General features: G+C 32.4%; 1 protein-coding gene across 2 annotated transcripts in view; it reads left to right on the forward strand.

Moving 5' to 3' along the window:
• The window catches only part of LOC110997131 (division abnormally delayed protein), an 87,495-nt gene extending 79,164 nt beyond the window's left edge, over positions 1-8,331 (forward strand). Inside the window, exons 6-9 of one of the 2 annotated variants that reach the window (XM_022265122.2) lie at positions 5,290-5,534; positions 5,929-6,052; positions 6,392-6,560; positions 7,548-8,331. In XM_022265122.2, the coding sequence (XP_022120814.2) occupies positions 5,290-5,534; positions 5,929-6,052; positions 6,392-6,560; positions 7,548-7,675 (666 nt within the window). In that variant the 3' untranslated portion in view covers positions 7,676-8,331. The remainder of the gene's footprint in view (positions 1-5,289; positions 5,535-5,928; positions 6,053-6,391; positions 6,561-7,547) is intronic. The other variant, XM_022265123.2, reaches the window with a different exon arrangement.
• Positions 8,332-23,199: the final 14,868 nt, after the last annotated feature.

Raw genomic sequence — 23,199 nt, forward strand, 5'->3', positions numbered from 1 at the left:
TTTTGAAACATGATTTTGAAATTTACACGATATATTTTATCGCAAGCCAAGTAATCCAGTTCAAAAAAAAAAGACAAAATTACATGTATTTATTGTTTTACATAACAAATCTATCCAAACAATCGCCCCACCGCACATGGCCTTAACAATAATTATTAATGTTTAATTTCTTGAGATGGCTTTTTTCACTTTGCATAGAATAATATATCTTAATTGTACTGTTATATTATAGACAGATTAGACTAAATTGTATAACGTCTTCAATCTCGGGTCAAAGTCAATATATATCAAAGTGTTACAACGTTATTCGAAGGCTTGAACGCCGGCGCCCGCCCACGCCTATTGCTTTCTCTCACAACAAGTCATAAACGATTGCGATTTACGGTATAAAATAATTCCAATTTACATTTAGCCAGAGTTTTTTACTTGGTGCATTATAAAATATGTTTATGGAATATGAGATACAGTCACTTATTCCACGTCATTAAATTTGAATCAGTAGACATCCCTACTCATCGGCAAAGAAGACAGAGGATGTTGGCCGACAGAAAAAGCCGGCGTAAAAAAATTCTCGGTACTGTTTTAAAATAGCAAATCATCTGACAACACTGGTTTTAAAAGAAATATCGCAAATTAATTAGTATTATATTGTATTATCTGTTAAATAGTTTTTTTAATAAAATTATCAATAAAAATATGTCTATAATTGAGTTTGATGTTTTTAAAGGAATGTCGAATATTTTTAAATTACTGAATAAAAGTTAAAGGTCATGCAACTTAAACCATGGCACGTGGGCGCCGACGCAGCCAATCGACTAGGCAATTTTATTGATACACCGCATCACACATATTTATTGATGTTCTATCTTTATGGACACGTCTGCCTACGACTACCGACTCGGATTCGTGGTGAAAACCTGTATATTTGAATTTCAATGTCGATTGCAATTCGACTCTTAATCGTTAATTAATTTCGAGGCGCCAGACATTTTAAGCCCGTTATTTTATTAATTGTCACAACACGATAGTAGTGAAATCAATTAAGTGTTTATTACTAAAAGTATTGAATATTTATTTTGCTTCTTAGGTTGCAATTGATATTAGGCAATGAGGTCAGGATAAAATTTAAAGAGACTGATATCAAATAGATTTCTGTATATAAATATGTGTGTAGGGCCTACCGCCCTACAGTACCTACATCCCTACCAAGCAGTAAATTTACGATTACAAAAGAATTAGTTAGTAGTTAGTAGTAATTATTCCATCTCAAAGCTAACCCTATATCGGGAAAAAAACTAGTGTGTAAGTGGTGCTGCAACTTTATGTCTACGCGTCAAATTTGTGTATCTGATTCGAGATATTTATAATATTTTATTTTTATTTATTACTCAAGATGTCATATGGAACATGGTGTAGTGGTTGCAGCTCCTTACAAACATTGTGTAAAAAAAAACTTGGTGATTAAAAAGAGTGGCGGAGAGTTTATTGCCAGTTCTTCTCTTCCGTTCTACGCCCTTGATTTGAGAACTGGCAGTAAATGTAAAATTAGAAGCATTTAAAGTATATTTTGACGTTCATAAATGTACATTATGTTACCTATATGAATAAATGGCTTTTGATTTGATTTGATCATTTGTTTTCTCTATTAGACAAGAAAGTGATCACCCTTCTGTGCCTGACACACGCCGTAGTTCTAAAGATCATTTTGAGAGCTTCTTGACGCAGCCACGTTGTGTGTGTGTGATATGTTTGTGTTAAATGCATAAATAAACCTTTTAATATATAAGAAAGTTCATAAACAAAACAAAATTGTTTTTTGATAGCTGTTTGAAATAAAAGCCTATATTAACGATAACATGATGGCATTCGATGACTGTTTTACACAACGCCGGATGCTCAAATTATTACACACCCACTCACAACTGTTTGTTTGAAATTCACAATTAAACGTCAAAATATATTGTGGCTTATATAGACTTACATTCTAAGAGTCTATGAAATGATTAAATCAGAAATACCGAAAATGTGGACCGGTTAAAACTTTTGTTTTTATCGCAGAAAACGTATAAAGTAAAAGAAATATTTTTTTATTAATCGATTTTGCATTGTTAATGTTGTTATATGTTGTTTTTACAAGTCGGTTGTATTCAGTGGTTAACAAAAAGTTACATATGCCACTGCTATTTTTTACGAATAGCTAGTAATTGACTAAAGTAGCAATACTTCAGTCAAGTAATATCATTTTCAACAATTTAATTTATATACAAAAAAGTGCGTGCGTACAAAGTACATATGTCAGAAGTGAAACTTTGTAAATTAATTATTACTAAGGTAAAAGCCCCAATAGATTATCGTGTACCATATACGTGCTAATGATAATATGCGATAGAAGAGGTTATGCGACAGAAATTTTCTTGATCTCCATTTCTCATTCTCTCTCATTCTCTCTCAATCGCTCTCTTTCTCTCATTTCGTCGATAAACGCTCCACATCTTCGTGAGGTTTTCTGCGTAATAATTTCACTTCAAACATATTACACATATACACACAATAGTAAATCGATCTTGCCCTTGATACACGCAAGAGAAGAAGCGAGAACAAAATGAAAAAGCTATCGCAATGTAGGTCATGTTTCTGTCATAAACATATCAACATTGTGTTATATGTAATTACATAATTGATTCATTGTATTCATAAATAATGATGAATGGTTTGTTTAAAGGACTACAATAATATATTTAAACAAAGACAATGGTGTTATTTGTTTAGTATCTCCGATCGGCCTTATTGAATACTAATATGTTTTAAAACTAGCCGTCCCCGCGAAGGTTTTGCCTTAATATGTTTTTTTATTTAGCCTACCTTTTTAATACACAACATGTGGAACATTCGTTGCCTTTAAGTTGCAATGCCAAAGCAGATTAATAAATAAAAATAAAAAAAAACACTCGAATTTGAGTTTTGCAAACACATATTTTACGATTCGTTTAGTTTATTAGGCACACATATGTAAGATTAGTTATGTAATATATAGCAGTTATGAATGTATATCGGCATCAAAAAATTGTTCAAAACATTCAAAGAAACTTGGCAGTGTATACCGAGGGTTCCAACTTTCTGCATGCTGCATCACAATGTATTCGCAATTGCTATCAAACTATTTAATCACCTTCCTAGAAGTTGGCGTGAAATTCTTTCAAGAGAAAGGTGATTAAATTATCAAAGCAAGGTGGCGAGGATATATACCATAAGTTTGACACCATTTATAAATAACTTAACTTATTATTATGACATTCTGTTGATGTTCTTATTATGACATAAAAATTAATATGACCAAGCCATATATAAATAAATTTATTTAATTGTACCACTATCTTGGCAAATAATCGATTTATATAAATTACTGTATTCAGGTTTTTAAACTGCCACCAAATGTACGTGATAATTTTATACGCCACGCCATCCCAGCTAGAATTTGAATACAAATTTTGTCATAACATATTCCGAAATAATTTTCTGAACCGCAATCAATGTCATTTCAATTTCATTACCGTATATACAACTTTTGTGATAAAACTAACTGAATGATTTCTTGGACCATTCCTTTCGTCTAGATCAGTGATTCCCAAAGTCGTCTATATCGACCCCTATGACAACCTGCAAGGGGTCTACGTCAGCGAAAAAAAATTTGGGGGTCCATAAATGAAAATGGGGGTCCACGATAGTGGATCTCAACACATACACTGATAGTACCTATTTACTTACAGCATACTATCTTATAATATCAAAACATATACATTATTTATAAAAGTACCTATGAAGTAAAAAAAATATTATATATGTTTATAAAATTGTATAAGTTGTAGGATGTTGGTATTCGCTTTGTGGTCGCAATTTGAACTTGTAATACAAAAAAATACAAAAATTCAATTAATAAACGTATGAATTAATATGTGTTTTTACTTTAAGTTTTTAGCAGTAAACTTTACTACAGTTAGGAAATTAATATCAGGTAAGTAGGGGTCTACCCAACACGGAAAAACATGGCAAGGGGTATACAACACAAAAAAGTTTGGGGAATCCTGGTCTAGATCCTGGTGGTAGTTTACATTGCTGGCCATAATCAGCTTTTGTACGAGGGTAATTTTTGTTATAATTGCACGAAATATTTGCGCTGAGCACGGGCTATGCGTCTATTTGCGGGCATACTCGTTTATTTGCGTTTGTCGCGAGTCACGAAGGGCATTGACACCGCCGCGGGCTATTTACCAATCTTATAATGTGGCATATTCATTATGCTAATTTCTATCTTGTGACCGACATTCGCGATGTCCTAATGATGGCGTTCCGAGCCTACAAATTGACTATTATTTTTATTACAACTAACTTAGATTGAGAACATTTTACGAAAGATCATCTCATGTCTTATCTAAGTGTAATTAAATGTCGTTAACCTTGATTTAACGACAAATGGCCTAATTCGTCGACATCAGACTTTGGTTAGTTAGGTGCTCTTCGGTCGACATAGCATTACCCACTGTCAATAACGACAATTAAATAATCAAAAGTACTTTCTAAGTTGGCAAAATTAGTTAAAACTGCGGAGTCTATTGTCGCTTTATTGTTTTAACCTGTAATAAACTCGAATATCGGCATCATAATTACCAACATTCTTAAAAAAACCTTTTTTTTATATTTTCTTGGTGGCAAATAAATATTCTGTGTGCTAATTATATTGCGTTCAACACATACGGTTTGATAAATAAATAAATAATAATAATATTAAAAGACCTTTATTCGCTGACCATTTCGCTTAAATGCTATTCTTATCAAACTATATAAATATTACTATATTCCTATATCTATTTACATAGCAAAAACAATAATTTATTCTTAACCGCCCTGTTCAGGTTTTCCGTCGACATAGGCCTCCCCCGATTGTTTCCATGTCTCTCTATCCTTGGCAGACCTTCCTAACAGAACAAATTATTAAGCTGCCCAAAGTGCCAAAGAGTGGAAAAGACAGTAATGGAGAGATTTGGAGGAGTTTGCCAAAATATAATAGAATTGATAAATAAATACTAATGTATGAATGATGAATTGTAGTAGGCATTTGAGAAGGTCGGGGTTTTATCATTTTAAGTTCTTCTGTAGAATTAATGAAATTTTCATTTTACGCAAATGGTTCCTTCTAGCCTTCTATTACCCCGACAGAGTAATAGGCAAAAGCGCTTCAACCAAGACTTTACAAGTAAGAAACTCGTATATTAATGTCGCAACGATTCGCAGGTGCGTCAGGAATGCGGTCCACCATCTACCCTTGAGAGCCCGAACCCGCCTTCTCCCTCCCCGACGGGAGCATCTAGAAGGGACGCGTTGCGGGCTCCACCACCAGATACGGAACTGCTCCAGTTTGCAGCAACGCTTGCCGCTACGAAGAAGCTGTTCGCCAGTATGGCTGACAGACTCTGCGATGACCCAGACTTTGCCACTGATGGAAATGAGAATTGCTGGAACGGGGAGACTGTTGGAGAGTAAGTAAAAATTATATTAAGTTTAAAGAAAACGCTACTCTCTTTATTAACGTTTTCTATAGCTGTGATACTTTTTGACATTCAACACCTTTTGTCTCACGCGAAACGTCGGGATAAATTTAAAATACATAGTTTTAATCCGTTAATTAAGTGTTTTCTTTAAATGTGTAAAACTAATGTTAATAAAAGACAATACTATATTAAGTTTTAAATTCAAAATAGACCATGTTTTAAATGATAATATAATAAAATATAATACGTATAGAATATAAATTTTCATAACGCATTATGAAGATACTATATTTTGATAGATTATTGTTATGATAATTCACCTACACTCTAAACTTTGACATACTGACTAAGAGTAATTTTACAATTGAAATATTCGTCTCAGGTACACCAAAGCTTTAGTGGCATCTGCTTCCATGAGTGATCAGAAATACAATCCCGAAATGACGGAGACTGCTTCCAACCCTGAAGTGGCAATTCTTGGCGAGAGATTACGTCAGGCAAGACAGGTAATATAAGATATACTGTGGATATATAATATAGTTAGGATTTACCAGTATTTATGTACTATATATGGTAATTCTTGTAGAGGATGGATTCGCCTTTTAAACATTATATTTCACAAAAGATTTAAAACATATATAAAACTATTTAAAAACGTTATTTTTATTGTTCATACATCTGTACTTATAATATAGATTTCTTAGCTAAAATAAATTTATTAAACGGTTTTATTTACTGTTCTGTTTATGTTTAAAAGTTATTACAAGCAAAAATACATTTATCACTACAGAAAATACTATTTTAAGCAGCGGGGCTGTCTATTAACATCAAAATTCCTTTATCAGTTACTTGTATCGCACTCTTCGAGCGGAAATCTCCCAGCAGCCGAGGCTTTCATGCAAGGCGATGAAGCTGGAGACGAAGGTTCAGGCTCTGGTCGTCTCTACACTGATGATGACGCCGCATATGATGCTGAGGGTTCTGGAGAGGAAGGATCTGGGACTCCTGATATTGGTGAGATTTTAGCACCATGAATACTTGTTTAAATGTCTTCATAGACACACAGCAAATAATTTAGTCTGCAATATTCAGAATAAAATATAAATATAATATCAATAATGATATGGAACTAGCATAAGAACTAAAAAAAGTTATATGGAAAATGCTATATTTGTTCTCTCAAAACATAAATTAAATTTACAAATAATAATACAATATTTATAAAATTAGAATAATGACACATCGCCATGTTCAAACAAACAGCTGATAGGTTCACGGTCTTTCAACAATGAATGTCACATTCAATCGCCTTTTGTTTTTCAAATAAACACTGTTCATCTCATTTGTGTTATGTATTTTTGTATAATTTTAAATATAACAGTAGCTGTAATAAAAAAGTAGCAGTGGTCTATTAGCTTCAATGTGCTATAAATTAAAAAAAATATAATAGACTATCTGTCTATTATTGTATATAATCTATGAAACTCACTCCTATGGTGAAGGAAAACATCGCGAGGAAACCAAGCATGCTTTAGTGGATGGTGTGTGTCAGGCTCCGAAGGTTGATTGCTAGTAGAAATTATACAAATCTTGATTTCGACTTTCTACATACACTACTGTGAAGGCATCTTTTCTAAACCCTGAGATACAGAAAGTAGATTATACACCTTAAATATTGTTGCGTCATTACTAATAATATAATTTAACGTATTGCTTATAAAGTCAAAGTTAAATAATTTATTCCAATTCAACCACCTAAAATTGCACTTCTGTACGTTTAATAAAATATAAAGATGATAGTTAGTTGTTAGCTAGTTGCTCCTTCTAAACGGTAGTTTCGTGTAGAATGAAAAAGAATGGGTAAGACAATCCACACTTACTCTTATAGAATAGGACATTAGTTAAATAATTATATGTGAAGACAATGTATAGAATAATTAAAGTAAGAATTGCCAAAAAAGTTAACTTGAAATAAAAACTATGTAAATTTGTTTATTGAAGCAGTGAGTCGGACGATTGCCGGAGAAGAAACCACATACTCAGCGCCTCCAAAGATCAGTGCAGCCTCCACCAGATCTATCTGCGGGTTTATGGTTGCTATACTCGTGTCTACAGTCGTCAGCGTATAAGCCAAAGTGCGATCATCTCGAGTGCCGTCTTGAGATCCCAGTGAATCATATCATATGTAAGCAATATTGGAGTGTGCAATGGACTGAATGCGTGTTCGCTATGATGTCGAATGTTTTCTTCGATCGAAAGTATTAGAACAATATTAGTATTGTGTTTCGTAGTACTTGAAAATTGTTAATTTATTGAGCGTACGTGGACTGAGAGAATCATTTTGTGTAAGTACAATATATAATATATATAATACTTTTGTAAGTACAATACGATTTCGAGTGCTTTTAACACCACACCAATTTATTGCAGTGCACCGTGTAAATAACACGGCACAGAATCAAATCAAAGAATATTTATTTATTACGTAAAACACTGAATATAAAAATCATTAGCTTATAGGTAACATTAACTATATATTTTTGGATTACTCAAATATATTACTTGTTACTTTTCTAGTTACATTCACTTTAAACATGATAAATAAAACTATCAATTACCTCTTTACAATTTTCGAGAAAAGAAAATTAACTCCAAATTCCGCGTCAGTCAATGATTTGTTTTAGAGTTATTGTATATAACACACATTTAATCGTAAATGTATTTTATTAACATAGCTTTTACACATTTAAAGAAAACTTTTTTTTAACCGGATTGAAGCTATGTATCTAGTAAACTTATAATTATTTAAAATAATTTTAAATTTATATAGCACGCGAAACGTCGGATAAATTTAAAATTATGTTTAAATAATTATAAGTTTACAATAATACATAGCTCAATCCGATAAATAGTGTTTTCTTTAAATATTTAATCGAATACAAAACATTATACGCTATATTTATGTCACAAAATATTGTTTTACACAATTACCTAACAGGATCTTTATATACTCCGCTTGACACCTTGCTTCTTCTCTATCACATAGGTATCACGAAACATATATATAATACTGATCTAATTATTATCAAGTAAATATATAAAATTCAATAGATTTTGTCAAGTCCTTGTACGCTTTATAGGTTTGAGGTGTTATGAGAAAGACAATGTTTAGACTTGTTTTGTGTAGCATATATCAAATGGAAGTCTGTAATTGTACAGCATATCACGACTACTGTATTTTGTAAATATTTTCTTATATAGAAAAGCATTTATATAGTGAAATCGTCATAATAAATCTCTATTCAGTGTTAATAGATTGGCAATAAATCTTTTAGGATAAATGTTTAGATAAAAATTATAAATTGTATATCTGTACATACCTTAATACCTACTCTAGGTGCTTAGATAAGTAAACATTTTGTTGCCATATTATTATTTATATAAGTCATAATTTAATGTTATGTGATACAGGATTAGTATAAGTTAAATTGTGTTATTTATTTAGTGCCTATTTGGCCTAAAAGTGTGTATCACCAACTCAGAGCAAAACGAATAGGAGAGAGCTTCAAAAATTATCTTAATAATTAATATCTCTGTTTTAAAAAGCCGTCTTGCATATAAGACTAATTTGCCAGGCCTTACTTACCATGACTCCTTTATTACTAAATTCCGTAACCTGGTCCTTTCGTTCCGATTCCGGTGACCCGCTTTTAGTCATCTCCTCACTGGTTTTTGGACCTAAGTATTTTTACCGATTTTTGTACACAAGACCGGTAAAGAATACTAAGTAAATCGAAGCTTTCAGAACATGTCATGGCAGATTGTTTAAGCTGTCATCAAATACTAGAACTTGTAACAGGCCTACAAATGATGGTTATATATACATTTAGGTTTATAAAAAACCTTATTACATATAGAGGAAAATGATGTAAGAGTATGAAAATTTTGAAATATTATTTTTGATCGACTGTGCTTTAATGTTATTCGCGTCATTTAATGACGCAAGAGTGTATTGTGCTGTATATTATTAGTGATATATTAGAAAATGAATTTAATAATTTGACTGTATTTAAACCTGCAAACCTATACTACGTCATACTTGTGCATTTGTTTAGTCGTTTTCAATAAACTGAACGTATGGCATAGATTTCATTAATTTAAAACGAGTTTCATATTCAACAATTGACAAATGACAGTTTCGGGTTGGCATTAAAGGCTTGTCACCTTGATGTTGTGTTTCATTTAAGTAGTACTATGCTGTTAAAGTATACTCGTAGTCTATGCCAGAACTCCATGTAAATATAACTGGACAGAATAGAATGTTTATATCAAGAAAATAAATCTGTACCACAATAAGAATGTTTTTTATTTACTAAACTTTGACTACCCCTGTACCTGTTATCAAAAAATCGTTTATTCCATAACATAGAAATATTTTCTATGTTATGGATTCTATATAACCGATTCCAGATGGTATACATAAAATTCTCATGTATTGTAGGAATAGTTTTACAGATTGAATTAAAAGGAATTTATTTAAGAAAACAGAATAAAACCAATACAAGCTATCACAATTACGTAATAGTATAGTTATATAATATAGAAAAGCAGGATCAAAAGCAGGAAAAATATCTTATTTCACGTACAAAATAAAATGTAATTTCTGAAAACTATATTTCAGTAAAATGTGCTATTTAACATTTGCAATTTATAAATAAAATAAAAAATAATAAAATACGTTTATTTTATAGATATACTAATATATTATGGAGTTCATATACTGGTAGATGATCGTATATTAGATCATATTTTACCTATAATTAATTTACAAAAAACTTTCACTTCTAACATGTGTACTTTGTACGCACGCACTTTTTTATTACGTTACTGTAAAATGTATTGGCATTTAAATTGTTAGATTGTGAATTGTGATCAATTGGCTTCAAATTGGTGTAAATTATGTGCGATAGAATAATAATATACCAAAACGTCTTCTCGGTTAGAGTGATTTTAATTGTAATTTCATCTCAGTTACAATGACAGTTGTAACGGAATAAAACATTTTTCACAACTCATATCTTAAAGCACAGGAAGCAAATGCATTATTATTTTGCATTGAAAATGGCTATAAAGCCAAATAAAGCACAACATTAACAAAATAGGACACTTCAAAAGATTATGGGATGTTCTATATTTATAAATCACAACCCATCTTTATCTTTGTTAAATTGATATATTTCTTCACAAACAACGGTAATTAATTTATATTCTTATAGAAAAGTTCATAGGAAAAAATACATGTTCACTCATCTTAAAAGTCTGTTCTGAGTGACGTCTGTTTTCTTCTTTTCTTAGTGTCCTGTATTTATATTGACACATATATCAAAATCGTATAGAAACTACTTCACCAAACAGTATGTACATTTTTAGTGCGTATCTACGATACGCTACAAGATATCCAAAGCTTCTCTCGGTCCATTGCCTCTGCTCCACTGATTTACGCGAATGTATACGTTCCTTTGTCCAAGTAATAATGCTTTTAATGTGTTTTGAGATATTTAAGCTGAGAAGAATTGTGAGTTCGTTATCATTGTTAATTAACTAATTTAAAAACGAGACTTGTCACTACATATATCTACATAGATAGATATACATTTGACAGTATATCTTCTTCTTCTCATTCGGTACGCTCTTGCCAGAGCGGTCGTGATCGTGTCGTCTATTTTCTGCCTTTCCACATCTCGCAAGGTCCACATGAGCTGACAGTATATCAAACACATACATATATGTTTGACATACGGTCAAACTTACCAGAAGTCTTGACTTATATTACTCTAATCACATTATAATTTGTCTTAATATATATTGGTACCCAGACAGGATTTACAGGTGTCCTACTATCTACTGAAAGTCTTGATGGCAAGATGAAGAAAGAATTGGTTTTCCAAGGAAATATATGCGACGGAAAAAGCCTAGTTTATTCAAAGTACCAAGGATTTGAACCAGTCGCTTGCACAGATCCTCGTAATCCACGACGTTGCGCCCACTGAATGCTGTCTCCGATATGTCGATACATATTTATATGTCCGTAGAGTGATACATAGTAGCGATTTTTTTTATAGAACAGGGGGCAAAGGCCAGCAGGCTCGCCTGATGGTTAAGTAATACCGCCGCCCATGGACACTCTCAATGCCAGAGGGCTCGCGAGTGCGTTGCCGGCCTTTTAAGAATTGGTACGCTCTTTTCTTGAAGGACCCTAAGTCGAATTGGTTCGGATATACTTCAGTCGGCAGCTGGTTCCACAAATCTATATTATGTTAATAAGCATAATAGATCTATTTCTGAAATAAATTATAAAGTGGAATATACACTGAATTATCACGTGAATGTCCAGAAACATGGAATGCCTTATGGGGCATGGGCCTTACAAGTACAGAGCTCGTAATATCGAATATCAATAACATTTAGGTCCGTACAGGTCGTTCGGTGTCAAGTCGTGTCACCCTCGTGACTCCGGAAGGGTTATTCCGAAACGTGCAAGCGATTCTCGCACACCATGCGACTGGTCGCATTGTTCTTATCATAAATAACCCCTCCTCAAAGGTTACGCTAATGGCTTCGAATCTCGTGTTGGTATATTTTAATTGAGATTGTCATTTGTTTAAAAAAGAGTAAAACTATTATACTTTGTCAATCTTCTGTCCGTCTTTGTCTTGCATAAACAAAATGTTGATTTTATCAAGTATCATTATTATATTAAATTGCTAACTAAATAGATAATGTGAGATTACATTACGCTGAGTATTGAACAATTTGTAGTCATATACGTCGCAAATATCTAATTTGTCAGTTTTATTCTCTTTACATTATAAATATTTTTTTATTCTCAGAAATAATGTCTGTTAAAAGATATGAAATAAAATAAAATATGTTTATTGTTTAGATTGAAAAAAAAAAGAATACTAACAAGCCATCGATTCTCGCCGAGCCTCCTACCCATTTATTTCTTGTTCTACATAATAAGAAATAAAACAGGCTTGCTTAGTGAAAAGACTGGCAACGCACCGATTAAACTTTGTTTCCATGGGCTGTGGTGGTGCTTTTTTGGGCATAGGCTTGTTTATCTTGGGGAAAAAAATATGCGTACGGGCTGTAGCGATCAACATGCGATTGTTATGCAAACGTCCGACAACTGTTTCATAATAACCTTGTAGTTTCAGAAAACCTGGCTTATATCGTACTTAATATTTAATGAAACAACGATAAATATCTATAATCGAATACCGTAAAGTCACGACTCGATTTAACTATAATCGAATTGTAATATGCAAGGAATTGTGTATTTATTCCCAAGAACTAAAAATTAAATTCCAGGTACGTGGGTAACAACTGAAAAGACATTTTCAGTGTTAACCATGTGTTAAAAACATAGCGATAATTTAGTGATAATTCTCTAATTTCGCTTGGGAGGTTATTGCAAAAACGAATAAGTACAATTTCCATACAAGGAGTGGTTTATCTTCTGGAGCCTGGTTGGTAGTCACTCAAATTAGTTATTTTCGCGTAGTATACTGGTGATAGTCACCATTTGTTATAAAATCGTTGACACTTTTTTGTACATACAACAAGGTTTGAAGAATATATTGACCAGATATATTGTCATAACATTTAGTTCCTTATTCCCTACCGATTCCCTCGGAGAAACACAACAAATTCCCCGAACAGCCCGCTTCTGCAGCACAAAACTGCAGTACTAACTAGGTAGGGTTATGTGAGGCAAAAGTCAAGGTTATTTGCGATACCAGGCCTACTGAACACTGCGTATAACTTTTGGCATCGCTAATCGCTATATGTTCGCAGAGTTTCCAAGCGATATTGGATTAGTATTCTAACGATGAATGTTGTGAATAAATAAAATCAAAACATAAATATATTCCTTACGAATAAATTACATAAGTTTTTTCTTGTTACTGAAAGTATATTGCAAAGTATGGCAAAGTTTTCCTAACTCTAGTATTGTTCGTCATTTCACAAATGGCGTTAATAAATAATAATTTTCGAACAACTTTCCAGATGGCACATTTGTACCTTTTAGCTAAGGTATAATTTATAGTTAAAGGTTTCCCGTTATGATTTGACCAACAAAAGTGATTTTAGCAAACCGACATATTATTTCGTTGAGAAAAAGCTCCCGCAGCCATACGCACGGCGGGGGCTCATAAAATTTAATATTTGTGAACGTTCTAAATCCACCTCGTCCCATATTTTATAGATAATTAAATCACCGATTGCAAAGAGACCACTTTTTGATATTTTCTGTCGAGAATAAAACTTTATCTCCTTGATCTACGATATTTATTTTTATTTGATGACTGTAATGACATAGATTTTGTTTTCGGTAAATACTTTATTATTATATAATCTGATCATTATATCAAATCTGCCCGTTTGCCCCCTATTCTATAAAAAAAAACTATACTTTATTTTATGTCCAAAACAATATACACTTTTAACAATATTCGTAACCATCATAGTAATAATAATATATAAAAAAATTATAAACATTTTGGTATCTGTTGCTGTGATTTCCTCGATAGACAAATCCTACTTTCAAAATCGAAAAATACATAGAAATCATTATTATATTTCAGCAGTAATATTACATGTGTCTCGAAGTTCTTGTTAACTCGATATCTTTTCCCTTGACATAAAAGTTATCAAGATTCCGCTTTATAAAGAAAATAACGATATTCAAGTGTTCCAGCAATTCTCGAATATCAGAGCGAAGTAATAAAGTGAAGAAGGACAAATCGATTATGCAAACGATTCCTATCAATTACATCAATTCGCTTATTGGATAACATTCCAATCGTTTTAATCACACAATGACCCGTTTTGCTATTTGAGCATGTCTTACATGCGAATGACTCTATTAATAAATGTAAAATGGAATATTTTGACGGATAATTAAGATAAACGCCGAGTGGTTAGGTACCCTGGCTAGTTACGGGTTTTTCTTTTCATAAGTGCTTTTTTGAAATAGTTTTAGTTGCACAAAAAAATGTGAAGCAATTATGTGTTTTAAAAAGTTTACCAGTACGTCAGAAACTACTGTTCAAACGATATAGGTGTATTTTTGTAAATTCATATACAATATATAATATGATGATACACAAATAAACAGTGTGTGTGTTGTGGCCTTGGCTCAGCATTATACTGAGGAGCAGTTCTTCAATTGCACTCTTCATTTCTGAAGATCTTGTTAGTTGCTCCGTCCGTTCGGCAAGCATCTGCGTCTCGGACGTCAACGGCCTCGCCTTCCAGCAGCATGTTGCATGTCCAAAAAAAACGTAGGATCCTTCGTTAAGTGTTGAGCGACGATTTTTTACCAGGAGGCATCTTAGTATGGACACGATAGTTTCATTAGCTGACTTCGCACAATGGACCAAAAGGGCTACTTCTTAGCTGTTCTAAGCATCCGCTCTCAACACCACATTTCTGGAACTTGTCTATTAAAAATGTGGCTAGGAAAAAATTAAAAAAACAAAAACTATTTAACCATTAACCACGCCTGTCAATATTCATAATAATGTGTCTGGCCGTGTGAGGGAAGTAACGACCAAATAAAACCTTATTGTTTAGTAAATAAACTTTGTACAACATATTAAGTAAGACAATAAAAAAGTGATTAAGCGATGAACACAGAGATAACAGGTCAGCATTTATTTAATGTTAATGTCGTTTAGATGAGTTACATAAATCTCTCCCGCCCACTTCACTAACGGTAGACGCAGATAATGGTCGTTAAATCACTAGAATAAACATTTTAATGTTTTATGTGAAATAACGATATAAAGTTATGTAATCGGGGTTATATAGGATGTGCAACATTCTCTAGTGCGTTCGAGACCCTGCTGAGGACAATCTTTCATAGGATCTCATTGAAACCGGCACGCATATGACTTCTTAATCCAAATATTGATAAAAGTGTGCCAATAACCAATCGACGGATTGTAATGACCATCTGTCGATATAAGCTATCCATGGTAGGATCGTCGAACGGATCGTTGTATATGGATAGAACTTTGTATTAAAATGACATTTCAACTGTGCCAATATCCTATCATAAGATTTTAACTTATATAGTTTATGATATGTTTTAAACATAGACATGTATAATTTAATATTGTTTGTACAGTTTTATTTACTTTATTTAGTTTATATTGATTATCAAATATGAGTATTTAGAGCGAAGTGATTGCATTCCATCCGTCGCAAAAATTGGATTGTCTTCGTAGGGTTTGTTACTGGGATGCAGATAGAAGATCGATAAACTGTCACCGTCTGAAAATCACAATCTCAGATTGTTTTCAATATAATTATTGGGTTCGGGCGTCATACGTACAGACAGACATTTAGGAAACAGATATGTGTGCGTTTTACCGCAAATACAAATTTAACAAGATTTAAGTTTCTTATGTATAAACTGCGAATGAAATGTGTTTAATTCACTTATTGTTAGTTTGCGTTTAAGGAAAGAGAATCCTTAATTGTTACCTAAATAAATACACGGTTACAGCGAAACATTTTTCTCTTCAAATCAAAATCATTTATTTGAAGAATGAAACTCATATTTAACGTTTCTAATTTTACATTAACTACCAGTTCCAAAATCAAGAGCGTAGAACAGCGAACAAGAAACTCTTTATTGCGAAGTTTTTTTTTTACATAATTTGCATGTTCAATTGACATCTGAAGTAATTAACAATAATGAAAAAGATATAAGAAGTTACCACGGATACCAAAATACGGATCGTAATTCTTAGAAAATAGTACAAATACACAAACAAGCGGGTTGTTACAATCACTGCTTTTGGATATAGGAACCGAGGGCAAGTGCTACAGGGGGGTGGTGTTAAACCATCAGATAACATAGAGCCTCAAGATAATTATTTCAGAGCAGCTGGTTTAAATGTAGACTATAAGAACTCCCGCTAAAAACGTATGATATTTATTAGATTATTTCCATTGACTCCACGCCAGGCCAGTTTATTTATTTTTAAAAGTACTAAAAACTTGTTAATTATACATATCATTTATTTTATGTCTTTATTCATGTCTCGATAACTTTCCTACCACCTACATACACAAACGACCAATTAGAGATGATCTGTGGAAGATGGTTAGTAATCACTATTATTAGCGGCACGGGCGTCGGCAAGAGGTCACAATAAATTGGTCATAACCCACGAAAGATGCAATCTTATTGTCTTGCTATCTACCCATTATTTATAATGATAAACGTAAATGATGCCGCACAAACAATAAAATAAATTATGTTACTAAATGTTCTGCCACCTCCGTAGATCAGTGGTAAGTGGTGAGCCGCTTCAATTCCCGGCGAAATATAATAGTATCAGATTTAATAGTAGTGTTGTTTTTACACATTGCAAGCTTTAACAATTAATACAAAGTAATAGCCGGAAACCAAAACTTTCTATCGCGAATTTTGATTAAGTAAATATGAATTATTAAAAATATGTATGGACGTATATTATTATTTTTAATAAAAAAAACATTTTTCGGATCCGAGTGGTCGGCAAAAGCAGATTGGGTGCCGAAAACGGGGGAGGATTTGGGATCCGAGGATTAATGTGGTAATTGAAAAGCTTCTTACTTTCAGAACTTTCGTCTTAATAATCGATATTAGTAATAACAGACTTGCAGTTAAATAAATAATAAAAATTTCAATAAAACGAGACTTATTATGGTTCCTTTAAATTAAGAGCTAAGCCACATACAGACACACAGACACCTCAATATCTGACACCATCCCCCTTTTCATCGTGTGTGGTACTGAAATAGTCCATTAGCTTTTAAAACAAAAGTGTATATCGTTTTGATACTTGAACAACAAAATTTACTTATTGTTTAATGTAATACGAGCCATTTCTGTACACTTTGTTCTCCCAGGTTTTCTTAGTTTAAGCTTGTTATAAGCGTGGCGTTTTCCTGAATCGTCGAAGTTATGCCCCGAGAGTGCAGCCGAACGCAGGCACTCTCTTCTATCAGCCATTCGTCTCATAGCAATTAACATTTCAATATTTCACTTAGACAGTCCGCTCTAGATGCTTCGTTGCTGACCACGAAGCTCAGACATGAGCTGCTGACTAAAGAGAGAGAGAGATTTCGCTTATATTCTGTTGTATGGAGTAAAACATTTTTATTTATTTATTTCAAGCATACACACATACATTTATTAAAGGTTTCTCGTATTGGCATAGGCTGTAAAGATAATTCTTACAGCCTATGCCAATACGAGAAACATTTAATAAAAATATAATAATGCACATAAAAATTAGACACATAATTTACACAATATCGCTACTGTGAATTCACTCTGCAAACATACATATTCCACGTATAAGGTTTATTTTATATGGTTAATATAGAGTAAAAGAAAAATCCACTATTATTTGAAGTACACCGATGACTCAGGAAAGTACAGTTTGATTATCTTAATATATATATTTCTTGTGTGCGTGTGTATGTGACTGAACTCCTCCTAAACGACTGGACCGATTTAGACGAAATTTTTTGTGTGTGTTCAAGGGGATCTGGGAATGGTTAAGATTCACAATTTTGTCCGCTGGACAATGTTTTTTTAATTAATTTTCAATTTATTAGTTGTTGTTGATTTCGGAATGTTTTACATTGGATCCGACAGACAGCGCTACCATCGCAGTCTCAAATTTTAAATAATATTCGGATTTTAATTTTAGTCTGTCCCGAAATTTAAAAAAAGTTTTGTTATCATTGTGTTATATCGTGTGTGACCATGTGCTGGATCGTTAGATATTGTCATAACATTTGAATAATAATTTTCATCAAAATGGCTTATTAAAAATTGAAATTTTGAAATTAAAGACGTGTAGACAGGACAACGTCTGTCGGATCCGCTAGTTTTATTGTAAATTCCTGTGTTCGGCCGGCCTTGCCTTCATTTCATCACAAACCTTCCTACGAACACCTACGCCAGGGCACGTGCATTCAAATCGACGAAGCTATTTTTATTGCTATTTAATTAACAACCTTCAGAAATTAAAACATTTGTAGGCTCCATTATCACTCAGATTATCTTTTAATCCTAAAATGTTATCAAAAAGTCTTTATCGTGTTAATTACTTATTACATACTTAATTATTTACTATCTGGTGTACAATTTTAGCCAATACATTATTTACATTTAATAACTGTCTTTAGAGTTCATTTCGTTCCTTCTCTTCATTTTATTTGACTAAATGAAGTTTTCCATAAATTAGATTATCATATTTATTAAAAACAGGTGAAAAGCCTCTTGACTTTATTTATTTATTTTATTTATACAAATATATACCTTACGTACTAAATATATACAAGTTAAGTTAACGATATGATGTTAATAATAAATCTAATATAATAACTAACCTTAAAATGTTCTAAAATATATTATTAAAAGGAGTCCCTTTAGGCAAGGTTCCGAAGATACTGGCAGCGTTCCCCCTTTGAATAGCTAACTTAAAGCTAAAAAAGCTAGCTAATTCTTTCTCCGAGGTAGCTGCCAGCTCTTCGTTCTCCTGTGATGTCGATCTTTTTGATATTTCCCTAAATAGCGTTATAGCGCTAGAACCCCACGGACCAAGGGTTTATTTTTTAAATTTACCACATATTTTATAAAACCTTTCATCTCAAACGAATGACTCTTAACATAAGCTTTTCAAAAAAGAATACAATTAAAAGTTATACAAGATAAAATAACCACACAATAAAATAAAATTACCAGAAATTTTGGTGAAGCAGGAAAAAAGTCACCAGCAATACAGCGAATTAGATCCGAGAAAGGGACCCAATAATGCTTTCTCTAAAACCGTAAGTATTGACCACATGATAGCTAGTAGTCCAAATAAATAAAACATAAATTGGTTTTTTGCAAAGAAAGTGCTACATTTACCGATAAATTATAAAGATCATATCCGCCATATAATATAGGCATGCAAATGTTATTATCTTACTGCAAACTTCAACAACCTTGGCCATTGGTATACTTGTATAGAGAAGTGATGGTAGGAGAAGATGACCAAACCATTGGTCTGACCAAAAAACTAAGACAATTATAATAATAATTATTTATTTATTTTTCTCCCTTAAACATTAACAATAATAATTAATTATGGGACACAAGTCCCTGAGACAAGCGGATGCTTAGCGCTTAAGATGAAGAGACAATTGAAGTTTTCTGGAGCTCCATCTTCTTCTCTTATTCTCTTTCTTTGGTGCCTGTCTATTACTGGAGTCTTGTCCTGTGCCAGATGCACAGGTACGTAGCGCCTCATTTAGCGTACATTATTTACTTGTATGCTAAGGTATTTTAGAATTCTAAGAAAAGAAGATGAGTGATTTGAAGGGTTTATTTATTGGGATGCAGATAGGAGATCCATCGACAGTCACGGTCTGATATTGATAACAATCTGAGATTGTGGATTAATTATTGGGTTCGGGCGTTAAACTAGTTTGTCTTTTACTTTTGATGTTTAAGTTATTTCTTCTCTTTATTATGTAATGTTTCCCTATAAGTGTTGTAGACACTTTTCATTGATGCACATGTATCATGATTTTTGTATGTCATGTTCTGTGTAAGTGTTTGTATGTGTCGTTAATGTGCCTTTTTCAATAAATAATTACAACGTAGTATGGTTTAGTTTAAACTTATTTCATTGACATTATTATAAGCAAGTGCGGTTTTAAATACGCCTATCTCTTGACGACCATAAACAAAAAAAAAGGTAAAAAAAAATATTTCGCCCTGGCTCTGCATTCATAAATTATGTAATATGCCCGTTGCACAATGTTCATTTAAATTCACTGAGCGATGTATTGGGCGAGTGCCAGCTAATAGTACCTACCAGTTTAGCTTAGGTGCAAAATCGATGCACATTTTGAAATTATATAAAACCTACAATATACCTCAAAGTTATTTGAAAAATTACAGAATATTGTCACCCAAACAATTCCACATAGACAATTCAAGAACAAATATTTTATAGAACATGCGCCACACAATATTAAACTTGGTATGTTCCTTATTTTCGTGTAGAAAATAAATTAATATTAAATATTAAATAAACGTTTAACAAATAATTTGCCTGGAATTTCAATTACAAGTGTTATTAAATTTTTCCCTTGTATTCTAATTTGGTTGATAATTTTGCCTGCAGAAAATGAATCGTTTTTAATATACGTGTCGTAGTTAAGTTGTTAAATGTTAGTGTTAGTGTATACAAAACTCGTTAAACGTTTAGTCACTTGTCTGACGGAACTTGAGCAACTTGATTGAATTGCGATCTTTAATTAACTGTCTAGAGAATCAATTCACTGTCTGATTAAACTACGACATATGTATTAAAGTTCTGCCCAAGTCTTAACTCTTAAGTCACACTGGTAAAACTTTCGTAATGTATTGAGTAAAGAGCCTCATTAGCTTAACAAAAATAAGCTCTCTCGATTAAAGTAAAACAAATTGAAGGTAGTGGGCGATTATTTACGACTCCCAGTATCAATTAACACCGTTCACTAACAACTGGCTACGCCCAATCGATAATATATACATGCGTCACGTTGTGTGTCTTCTTCGACTAAAATACTAAACCGATTTCAATAAAATTTGCACACCATGCGTACGTGTATGTTTCATGTACGTGTGTATGTCACTAATCTCCTCTTAAACGGCTGAACCATAAAATTATTTTTATTGTATGGGTGGAGCCCTGGTTGGTTTAGATTCACAAATCAGCCAGGCAGATGGCCTTGAAGTCGGATTGAAGTTATGAAATAATTCATACTCGGATCCGCTAGTTAAACTATATATACTACATCGCGATTATCTAATATATAATATTCTTCAGACCGACTCCACGACACTGGCGATGTAGACATTTTGACGCAAATATTGGCGCCTAACCACAAGTCGAACACTGCCTACCACCTTGTGTTATGGTAAAAATTAATCCATTTATAATTTATCATCATTTGCTTATACCTTTAAAGATATTTTGGATGTATATTCGACATCCATATTAGGATTCGTATTAATCTTTGTGAGCGACTTCCGCTTTAAACTTACAAAGGTTTTAATAAATGGCCGTAGATAACATCAGCATATTTAATTTATAAGTCTGGGATTACATTTGTAATGTGTTAAATTTTATTCTTAAATAAATATAAATAAACCCGCCAATGGAGCAATCACATCGCTGCGTCTGATTAGATAATTTGTTTCTTATAATAACAATATATGTAAGTACGTTTTTAAGATCGCAGGAAATACAAAAAACCTTATCATGTTGCCAATATAGTTCACTCACTTACTATGAAAATAACTGTGAGTAAAAGAGATCTAATCAGTATTATTCAAAATCATTATTTAATTATATTTTGTGTCTTCAAAGATCGTATTTTGTACAAATATGTTCACTTGACCAATATTGGAGACATAACATTAATTACTAACATAAATAATAATGATAATAATTAAAAAATAACCAAAAATTATGGAAAGGAAAAAAAGAAAAAGGTTCATTTTAAGTGTGTAATGTGTGTGTGTGTGTGTTGTTGTAACTATCCTGGCAGCATTATGATGAGGAGCAGACTGAGCCACATTGCTGGTCATACTGCTAGATGGGTAACAGTGACTGATTATAATAACAGTAGAAATATAATGATTTATATTTATAATATATTTGAATTTGAAATCTTGTACATGCAAGCTGGCCTTTTTAAAAGCTGAATAAATTGATAATTGAAACGTATTTTTATCACAATTATTATAAACAAATTAATTACATAATAATTTGTTTGTATTACATTCTGTATAACGCATATAGTTTCTGAGATCACAGACATCTTGCTTGTTTAATTACTGTAATGCATCGCCTCGACGTTTCTATGACATCAAAGAAACCAGGAAGAGAAAGACTGCAATGCGATCCCTTTGTAACCACGGGCTAACCATACGACCCATCATTATTAAAACTTTTTAGAATATAATATAGAAAGGAGAGAAAAGAATAGAATTCAACTGACTTTATCTTAAACAATATTTAGCACATCCACAAATGAATGGGTGTCTCAAAAACAACTAAAAATTTTAACAAGTCATTATAATTAGTAGATTCAACTATTTATGAAATTAAATTTAGTTAGAAAATACTGTCACTTCAAGGGTTTATTTTTCGAGAAACCAATGAGAAATTTATGAATATTATACGAGAATAATACTTATTGTTAATAGTTCTTAAACTGCCTGAAAAAACTCAAAATAAAATTTTCTAATATGTGATTGACCATCTTCTGAAACGGACAGAAATTATATTTCAGCCTGCTAAAAAGTTCTCTAGTTAAGAGGTCCACTAGAGAAGAGAGTTAGGAGAAATCTAGATACATTGCAATCGACCCGTCTTCGTAACAATATTTTAATTCAAAATCATTGCAATATGACTTCTGTTGCGAGAAAAATGTTTACAAACAGACAAAGATGTTTAAATATTTATTGCCAATGGAAGGTTCGCGAGATATAACTGGATTTCAATTGTAACCACGAAACCCCAAAAAATAATAC

The sequence above is a fragment of the Pieris rapae genome, chromosome 23 (assembly GCF_905147795.1).
Source record: "Pieris rapae chromosome 23, ilPieRapa1.1, whole genome shotgun sequence".
Classification (NCBI taxonomy): domain Eukaryota; kingdom Metazoa; phylum Arthropoda; class Insecta; order Lepidoptera; family Pieridae; genus Pieris; species Pieris rapae.